Source organism: Mustela nigripes, chromosome 3, assembly GCF_022355385.1.
Source record: "Mustela nigripes isolate SB6536 chromosome 3, MUSNIG.SB6536, whole genome shotgun sequence".
Lineage (NCBI taxonomy): Eukaryota > Metazoa > Chordata > Mammalia > Carnivora > Mustelidae > Mustela > Mustela nigripes.
In genome coordinates this window covers 58,482,707-58,492,936 of record NC_081559.1, presented here as the reverse complement: position 1 = coordinate 58,492,936, position 10,230 = coordinate 58,482,707, and the positions used below count along the sequence as shown (strand labels likewise).

General features: G+C 34.8%; 1 protein-coding gene across 3 annotated transcripts in view; it reads right to left on the bottom strand.

Moving 5' to 3' along the window:
* Nucleotides 1-240: 240 nt before the first annotated feature.
* GCA (grancalcin) overlaps nt 241-10,230 on the bottom strand; it is a 50,503-nt gene continuing 40,513 nt past the window's right edge. For all 3 annotated transcript variants that reach the window (XM_059394083.1, XM_059394084.1, XM_059394082.1), the window contains 3 exons: nt 9,431-9,544; nt 3,522-3,580; nt 241-2,708 (listed from right to left, as the gene is read on the bottom strand). In XM_059394083.1, coding sequence (XP_059250066.1) covers nt 2,682-2,708; nt 3,522-3,580; nt 9,431-9,544 — 200 coding nt within the window. In that variant the 3' untranslated portion in view covers nt 241-2,681. The remainder of the gene's footprint in view (nt 2,709-3,521; nt 3,581-9,430; nt 9,545-10,230) is intronic.

Sequence of the window (10,230 nt, the reverse complement as noted above, 5' to 3'; positions counted from 1 at the left end):
TAAATAGATCACATGAGCACAGTCCTTGAAATTACACTTAAAGTGGACCAAATTAAGACTCCAATAGTACTGATTTCCCCTTGATGTAATTTAAAATGTGTAAACTGCCACTCAAAATAGAAGTGCAATACCTGACATTTAATCATTTGGCGGTGTTTAAAGGCATAGGTGAATTTACTGCACTGTTATTTGAACTGGAGCATCTCATATATATGTAACAGATTTTGTATAATACAAAACTTTACAGCAAGCTCTTTGAATGTTTATTAAAAAATTCTCAAAATGACATGGAAACACGTTTACTGTATAAATAAAAGCACTTAGATGTTAAGAGTGTACATTATTCAATAATTTACATCATTACAAGAAAACTGGGTGTGAGTTAAACAGCACAAACTATGATGCTATATTCAGATTCCAGTCATTGTTCAACATCAGACTATTTAATTTTTACTTTAGTAACGGATGTCTGTTTACATCAGTTATCTTGAGAGCATCAAAAAGTGAATCGCATTTCAGTACACAAAACCCAACAAAATATTCTCAATGGCTGTTTGATAAAATCACCTATTTAACAGAAAGTGTAAAAGAACTGGCTGACAAGTAAACTGGCCTGGCATGGAAAATCAGTTTTGCTGGAGAAAAGGGTTCTGTGGTCAAAAAAGTTTGGGAAAAAACTAGGTAAATAAAAGTAAACAGGATTTTATGTACCTTAGGCTTTATCAAGCTCCCTGAAAAGGGTGAAAACTTCCTAAATATGTTTGGTCATAGAAACTCCTTCACAGATCTATGACCAAAATTCACAGGAACACCTTTGGAAGAGGAGTCAGAGAATGGTTTAGAGAGTTCTAATACAAAGTGCAACCTGGCAGAAACCTCTATGAGGAATACCATACGTCATTTTTAAAGTTTTGCCTCAACCACTAGCCTCCAAGTAAGAAAAACTATAACAGCCGTCAGAACAGTACAGTGATTGGATTACCTGTAAGCTGGATGTTAAGATCCCAGCCTGCTGAGTCATATTATCACCCTTATTCAACATGAATGATCTCAGTGTGTTTACATTAGGTTTTTCCAACAAGACTTCTAATTCGAATCCTATACATATATATATATATTTTTAATGGCTCAGTTAACACCCTCTCACATTATCAAATATATGTTCATGGAAAAAAACTTAATAGCCAGGACAAAAGTATATGGATTATTTCATCACACATTTTTATACTGCTGACCAAATCAATCTAACAGCTAATTATATAAAGTTATAATGTCAAAATGACTCTCCGATACTTCCTTTCCAGGACTGTTAAAAGTAAAAGTTGATTTAAAATTCTGTGGGTTTGTAAAAAGCTTTCTTTCAAGACACTGCTATTCGCCTTCCAGCCTTTAAGAAACAGAATTTTATAAAAAGCATAATTAATTTGGTCACCAGCCACACTTAAAATCATGTCAATTTGTACTCACATTTTAAGCTGGAAGACCTTCAGTTAAAGTGTAAGAAAAATACATGCGTTTTTAATCTTCACTAAGAAAGGCTTAGAATGTTTGCCAGGAAAGCAGCTGGATTAATTACAATAGCTGACACCGGGATCTTAAATGCTAAGGATTTGATGACCACTCTGCAGCTTTCCACAACAATGCCACAAAAACAGGTCGTGGTGCCTATTGTGGTCAGTACCCCCCCACACTACAGACCACAACCAGTTTATGAATGCTAATGATAAACCCCCAGCCAAAGTTGAGAAAGTCAAACTTACAATCTCTGAACATTTAAACGAAGTGGTAGATTACTTGATTTTTTAATTTTGTAAAGAGTTGGCATTATATATAAAAAACAATTTAGCTTCATGGAATACATTCAAATGTTGACATTTTTGTTAAAAATATATATCATATCCAGAAAGTCAAAGGAAGATGACATTTTAGGCTATGTTGTCATTAACAACAACAACAAAAAAATGCAGCCATAAAAGTTGTGTTTATTAAGAATTTTTTTCCACAGAAGACAAAGAAGCATACTGAAAAAAGAAAAAATGCACTGATAAAAACAAAGAAAAAGAAATGCCTCCAGTAGCCTTCTTTCTATAGGTTAATTTATGGTGCACTTAAGGTGATGTAACATAAAATTTTAGGAACTTTCTCTCTTCATAGACAAAGATGAGGGAGTTTCTGTTCTTGAGTTATGTGATCAAGGAATAAACTCTTCTACAAAAATGGCACAAAATCCAGGTTTCTCCTTCTATTCACCTACACAATAAATGGCTACAAAATTTCAAAGTATAATTTGTAACCTTCTGGTAAGTATACATTAACTTTATCTAAACTTTAATTATTTGGCTTCTTATATACTCTCTTGTAAGTACATTCTTCTGGGTTAACAATGTTAAAAATTAAGGTTAAGAGGTATTTATATCAATTCATCATATACCAATATTTTACAATATTATACATATATCTGTTAAGTGATAACTTTTCTAAAAGCAATTAATATTCCAAATACAAAAACATTTCTTTTATTGTTTTGGACTGTGCACTAAAGTTAAAACACATAGAAAGGGAACAGATTTAATAGGCAGAAACACAGAAAAGCCCCAAAGCTTCAAATTCAAAGTAGTCCAGTTCATTTCTTCCAGGTAAAAAAGTTCACAGTATTTCTTCAGCTTTTGAATTCTAGACATTCAAATTGCCATAGTACCCTGCAAAAACTAATATATAAGCAAAATCATCAGCTGGTAAGAATAAAATGTTTTTGGTTTTGGTTAATTATACTCCGTAAAAGCATTTTTACAAGAGGGGAAGTCTTAAATGCTTCCAAGGCTTATAATGTAAATCGGGATACACCAGTAGGGAAACCCTGATCCTATAACTTCCCTATTACAAGAACAAAACAAAAACTCTGATGTACATGTGAAATATAATTTTCCTATAGTTTCAATTTAAAAAAATGGGAGGATGCTAATTGCAACCACTTGAAATGAGAAATGAACAGTCGTTACCTGTCATACATAAATATTTCCTTTTTCTTAGTATCGTACAAAAGTAAACTACTCTTTTTAAAAATAATGGTAATTTTGCCCTTAAAAATGATTTGAAAGATGGGATGCCTCGGTGGCTCAGTGGTTAGGCATCTGCCTCTGGCTCAGGTCATGCATGATTCGAGGCTCCTGGAATTGAGTCCCACATGAGTTTCCTTGCTCAGTGGGGAACCTGCTTCTCCCTCTGCCTCTGCATGCCGCTCCCCCTGCTTATCCTCTCTCTCTCTGACAAACAAATAAAATCTTAAAAAAAAAAATGATTTACCAAAAACATGTCATAAAATTTAGAAGTATCCTTATGTTTAATATAAAGTAAAGTTGGTATTTATAAAAATACTAAATCATATTTGCATTTAGCTGAAAAATCCAGAAAAAGTATATGGTCTATAAAACCTATTATTCCCAGTACTGATACCAGGATTCACTTAAATTTTTTGACAACTGAACACATCTAGAACATAGTATAAATATCAGAATACTCACATCATCATATATGAAATTCACAACTCCTTGTTGTAAGTGGTCTCTTCTCCTAAAGAAATCTTCAAACAAACATACAAAAATATTAAAATTTTAAATATATAGTTTCAAATACTTGGTGTCCCTAAGCACTAAAAAATGACTAATTTCATACTTAATTGAAAGGTTTTTTAAGTTTTTATTTAAATTACAGTTAGTTAACATATAATGCAATATTAGTTTTGGGTGTAGAGTATCATGACTTAACAACTCTGTATCACCACGTGCTCATCACGACAAGTGCATTCCTTAATACTCATCACCTATATCCCTCATCACCTATATCCCCCATCCCTCCAACCCACCTCCCCTCCAGTAACTATCAGTTTGTTCTCTATAGTTAAAAGTCTGTTTCTTGCTTTGTCTCTTTCTCTTTTTCCCTTTGCACATTTGTTTAGTTTCTTAAATTTCACGAGTGAAATCATGCGGCATTTGTCTTTCTCTATCGACTTCGCTTAGCTTAATACTCTCTAGCTCTATCCTTGTCTTTGCAAATGGTAAGACTTCATTCTTTTCATGGCTAAGTAATATTCCATTGTATATATATAACATCTTCTTTATCCATTCATCAACTGATGGATACTTGGGCTGTTTCCATAATTTGGCCATTACAGATAATGCTGTTATAAACATTGGGGTGCATATATCCCTTTGAGTTAGTATTTTTGTATTTGGCTAAATACCTAGCAGTGTAATTGCTGGGTTAGAGGGTAGTTCTATTTTTAACTTTTTGAGGAAGCTTCATACTGTTTTCCACAGTGGCTGTACCAGTTTGCATTCCCACCAACAGGTCAAAAGGGTTCCCCTTTCTCCACATCTTCACCAACTCCTGTTGTTTCTTGTGTTGTTGATTTTAGCCATTCTGACAGGTGTGAGGTGATTATCGTACTGTAGTTTTGATTATCATATTATAGTATTTCCCTGATGATCAGTGATCTTGGGCATCTTTTCATGTGTCTGTTCCAACTCTGTGAAAAACATTGTTGATATTTTGATATTGATTGCATTTAATGTATAGACTATGCTTTGCATAGACATTTTAACAGTATCTGGTCTTTCGATCCATGAGCATGGAATGTTTTTCCATTTCTTTCCAATTTCTTTCATCAGTGTTGTACAGTTTTTAGAGTACAGGTGTTTTACTTCTTTGGTTAGGTTTAGTACTAGGTATCTTATTGGTTTTGGTGCAATTGTAAATGGGATTGATTCCTTAATTTCTCTTCCTGCTACTTTGAGGTATATAGAAATGCAACTGATTTCTGTACATTGATTTCTGTATCCTATGATCTCACTGAATTTGTGTATCAGTTCTAGCAATTTTTTGGTGGAATCTTTTGGGTTGTCTATATAAAGTATCATGTCATCTCCAAATAGTGAATGTTTGACTTTTTCTTGCCGATTTGGTAGCCTTTTATTACTTTTTTTGTTTGACTGCTTGCTAGAACTTCCAGTACTGTGTTAAATAACAGTGGTGAGAACAGACAACCCTGTTTTATTTCTGACCAGAAAGGAAAAACTCTCAGTTTTCCCTCATTTTGAAGACGGTATTAACTGTGAGTTTTTCAAACAAGGCTTTTATCATATTCAGGTATGTTCCCTCTAACCTACTTTGTTGAGGTTTTCTGTTTTTGTTTTTGTTTTTTACCTAGGATGTTGTATTTTGTCAAATGCTTTTTCTGCATCTTTTAAAATAAACGTATGGTTCTTATCCTTTCTTTTATTAATGTGGCGCATCATGATGACTGATTTGCAAATAATGAACTACCCTTGCAACCCAGGAATAAATCTCACTTGATCATAGTGAATGATTCTTTTAATGTGCTTCTGGATAAAATTTGCTAATATTTTACTGAGAATGTTTGTGTCCATGTTTATTAGAGATATTGCCTGTAGTTTTTTTTTTGTTTTTTTTTTAGGGAAGTCTTTATCTGGTTTTGGTATTAGGGTATTGCTGACTTCATAAAATAAGTTTGGAAGTTTTCTTTCCTTTTCTATTTTTTGGAATAGTTTGAGAAGAATAGGTAACTCTTCTTTAAATGTTTGGTGGAATTCAACTATAAAGCCACCGGACCCTAGACTTTTGTTTGTTGCGACTTTTTTTGATTACAGATTTAATTTCTTTGCTGGCTATTAGTCTATTCAAGTTTTCTATTTCTTCCTGTTTCAATTTTAGTAGCTTATATGTGTCTAGGAATTTGTCCATTTCTTCCAGGTTGTCTAATTTGCTGACATATAGTTTTGTATAACCTTCTCTTATAATTGTATTTTTGTGGTATTGGTTGTTATTTCTCCTCTCTCACTTGTGATTTTATTTATTTGGGTCCTTTCTCTTTTATTTTTGGTATCTGGCTAGAGGATTATCAATTTTATTAATTTTTTCAAAGAACAAACTCCTGATTTCCTTGATTTGTTCTACTGATGTTTTAGTCTCTCTATCATTTATTTCTGCTCTAATCTTAATTACTTCCTTCCTTCTCCTGGCTTTGATTTTCTTTTGTTTTTGTTTCTTTCCTAGCTCCTTTAGATGTAAAATTAGGTTATTTGAGATTTTTCTTACTTCCTGAGGTAGGCTGGTTTTGCTGTATACTTCCCATTTAGGACCACTCTGCTCCATCACAAAGATTTTGGACCACTGTGTTTACAACATTTTCATTTCTGTCCCTGTATTTTTTTTTTAATTTCTTGATTTCCTGGTTTACCCATTCATTGTTTAGTACTATGTTATTTAACTTCCATGTTGTTATGGTCTTTCCAAATTTTGTATTGTGGTTGACTTCTAGTTTCACAGTGTTGTGGTCAGAAAAGATGCGTGGTAAGATTTCAATCTTTTGGTTACTTTTTGAGGCCTGATTTGTGACCTAATATGTGATCTATTCTGGAGCATGTTCCATAGGCACCTGAATGCATACTATGCTGTTTTATGATGCAATGTTCTGAATATGTGTTAAGTCATCTGGTCCAGTATGTCATTCAAAGACATTGTTTCCTTGTTTATTTTCTTTTTAGATGAGCTGTCCTTGATGTAAGTGGAGTGTTAAAGTCCCCTGCTATTACTGTACCATTATCAATTAGTTCCTTTATGTTTGTTATTATTTTATATATTTGGGTACTCTCACATTGGACACATAAATATTTAGAATTGACAGATCTTATTGGATTGTCCCTTTTATCGTGATATAGAGCCCTTCTTATTTTTTTTTTTAAGTGTATTTATTTATTTATTTGACAGACAGAGATCACAAGTAGGCAGAGAGGCAGGCAGAGAGAGAGGAAGGGAAGCAGGCTCCCCGCTGAGCAGAGAACCCGATGTGGGCCTCGATCCCAGGACCCTGGGATCATGACCTGAGCCAAAGACAGAGGCTTTAACCCACTGAGCCACCCAGGCGCCCTACAGTGCCCTTCTTTATCTCTTGCTATAGTCTTTACTTTAAAATCTAGTTTGCCTGACAGAAGTATTGCTACTCTGCCTTTCTTCTGACATCCATTTGTGTGGTATTTCTGCATCCCTCACTTTCAATCTGCAGGTGTCTCTTATAAGCAGCATATAGGTGGGTCTTTTTTTTTTTTTTTAATCCATTCTGATACCCTTTGTCTTTTGACTGGAGCATTTAGTCCATTTACATTCAAAATAATTACTGACAGATATATATTTAGTGCCACTTTATTAGTTGTTTGGTCTTTGTTTCTGGAGATTTTCTCTGATCTTCCTTTTCACTTTTGGTCTCTCCATTGCACTCAAAGAGTACCTTTTAATATTCCTGCAGGGCTGGTTTAGTGGTCATGAACTCCTTCAGTTTTTGTTTTTCTGGGGGAACTTCTTCTATTCTGAATGATAGCCTTACTGGATATAGTATTCTTGGCTACAGAATTTTCCTATTCAGTACATTGAATAAATCACGCTACTCCTTTTTGGCCTTCCAAGTTTCTGCTGAGAAATCTCCAGCTAACCTTTGGATCTTCTAAGTTAAGGACTTCTTTGGTTTTGCTGCTTTTAAGATTTTTTTCCTTTATCATTTACATTTTTACAAATTTAATTAGAATGTTTCTTAGTGTGGCCTGCTTTTGTTGATTTTGAAGGGAGTTGTTTGTGCCTCCTGGATCTGGATGTTTGTTTCCTTCTCCAGATTAGGCAAGTTTTCAGATTTCTCCCCCGCCAAATAAATTTCCTGCCCCCTTTTCTCTGTCTTCTTCTAAGACTCCTGTTATCACGAATGTTATTGTTTGATGGAGTCACTGAGGTCCCTAAGTCTATTCTCATATTCCGTAATTTTTCTTTCTTTTACTCACCTTCATTATTTTCCATTATTTTGTCTTCTAGGTTACTAATTCATTCCTCTGCTTCTTCCAGCCAGCTGCTCACTGCATCAAGCCTGTTTCCAATCTCATTTATTGCATTCTTCATCTCTTTTACCTCTGTGGTAAGGGCCTCACTGATGTCTTCTATTCTTTTCTCAAGTCCAGTGAGTACCCTTATGATTGTTGTTTTAAATTCTCCATCAAGCATGTTACCTATATCTGTTTTGCCAGGATCTCTGGCCGTGGCCTTATCCTGTTCTTTCATTTGGGATAAATTCCTCCATCTTGGCATTTTGTCTGAGTCTCTACCTTCTTCTATGTGTGAAAAAAGCCACTTGCTCCTGAAAGTAACGGCTTTATGAAGAAGAGGTCATATAGTGTCTAGGCCCTGGCACTTTATGGAATGTCTCTGGTGTGTGCAATATATGCTCTGCTCTTATGTGCTCCTTCAGGCCACTGCTGTGGGCAGTATTTGGTCCTTGGCCAGAATGTAGTAAGTTTTAACTAGGTATGTTCTGGTCTGCTTATGAAATCAGACCTAACACCACCTGCACCAGAACTGAGGCCCTGCAGAATTCTCTAGTTGGGAGACATGGTTCGGGCAGGGGCTTGTGCTGGTCTTCTGGGGGATAAGCCAACCACACTGGGACTGAGGCAAGTTTGACTGAGAAGGGCAATCTTGCCACAGTTCAGGGGTGTGAGGTTTGGTATAAACATTAGGGAGCCAGTGTCTGTTTTGCACTGGTTCCCACAGATGGCTCTGTGTTTAGACTAATGGGCAGGAGAGGGAAACGACATGAACCAGCTCGCAGGGACATGGTCTAAGAAGAATGAATACTTTCCTCGGTGTGCTCTAAGCATTCTTCAGATCATTCCTTCCACATTATCTGTCCCCTGATTGTTTGCCTGCCTACTCTCCAAGAGTAGCGCAGTGCCCTCTGGGCTCTATCCTAGCCAACCACGCTAACCTTTAAAAGCCCAGGTTTTAAGCCCCACTGATTGCAAGAACTCAAAAAACTCAGCCCCTCTCATTTTCCAAACAAAAGGCTTTGGGGAAATGTTCTTGTGTGTTCCTGGATGTTCCTTTCTCTTATTGCCCTTCTCCGTGACCATGGCTTACTCCTCTCTGCACACTCATGATCCTTTTCTCCCCTAAACCACATCTCCGCTCTTCCCACCTTCTTTGATGGAACCTGTTCTCTCCCTTCTGTTGTGGAGTTTGTTCTGTCAATGTTCAGGTCAGTTTCTGAGGTATTTAGGATAACTTGATAGTTACCTAGCTGTGTTTGTGAGAAGAGACAAACCTACGGTTTTCCTACTCTCTCTTTTCATTCCCAATTAAATCAAGTGATTTCATATCCTGGGCAACTGAGACATGAAGAAAACTTTCCAAAACTGAGCCATAACAATTTTTCACTCTTCATATTACTAAATTTTTAAAGCCTTAAAAGTGATTAGATTTAACGGTGAATAAAGGTGAAAAATACATATATTATAAACTTGCAGAAGAAAATGAGAGATACTATTCAGAAAAATAACTACATAATATTGCACCCACTTTTAAATGATCAAAATACCTGTCAATGCTCGAAGCTTCACACAGCAAGCAACATAATCATCAAAGAAGATTCGGCCATTCTTGCTGTACCGTCTGACAATAGTAGTTAGTGTTTGAGGACTCAACCTATAACCTAGAAAAAGGAATTTATACATTAAAATTTCTAAAACCAAACACCACAAGAACACCACAGCATTGCATTTTCTTTAAAAACAATCATAAAATAAATTTTCAAAATTCATTCCATAAAAATATACACTAGAAACAAAACATATTCACATTGAAATTTACCAAAAGGTTTTATTACTAATAAAATAAGAAACTGGTTAAGCGGGATATAAATATCACAATTCTAGCTTTCTAATGAAGACAACACTAAGAAAACAAATAATTATATTTTTGTGTTTTTAAAATATATTTTGATTTTTAAATAATGTCCAGAGTATTTTATAGATTTTAATGATTCAGTATTTCAATTCTGTAATTTTATAGTTCTTTAAAGAATATCAAAGCAAAGATTGTTAGTAAATCTTTGCTACCATTCAAATTCTGTATTTCCTTTTTAAAAAATTTTTCATGGAAGTATAACTGGCATATAAAATTAGTTTCAAATGTACAATATGATGATTCCATAGCTGTATATATTGCAAAATTATTACTACAATGTCTAGTTAATATCTTCAACACAAAAAACTCCAAATAATCCAATTAAATATGGGCAGAGGACCTAAACAGAGATATTTCCAAAGAAGACAGCTGGCCAAGAGACACACAAAAAGATGTTCAACATCACTCATCATCAGGGAAATTCAAATCAAA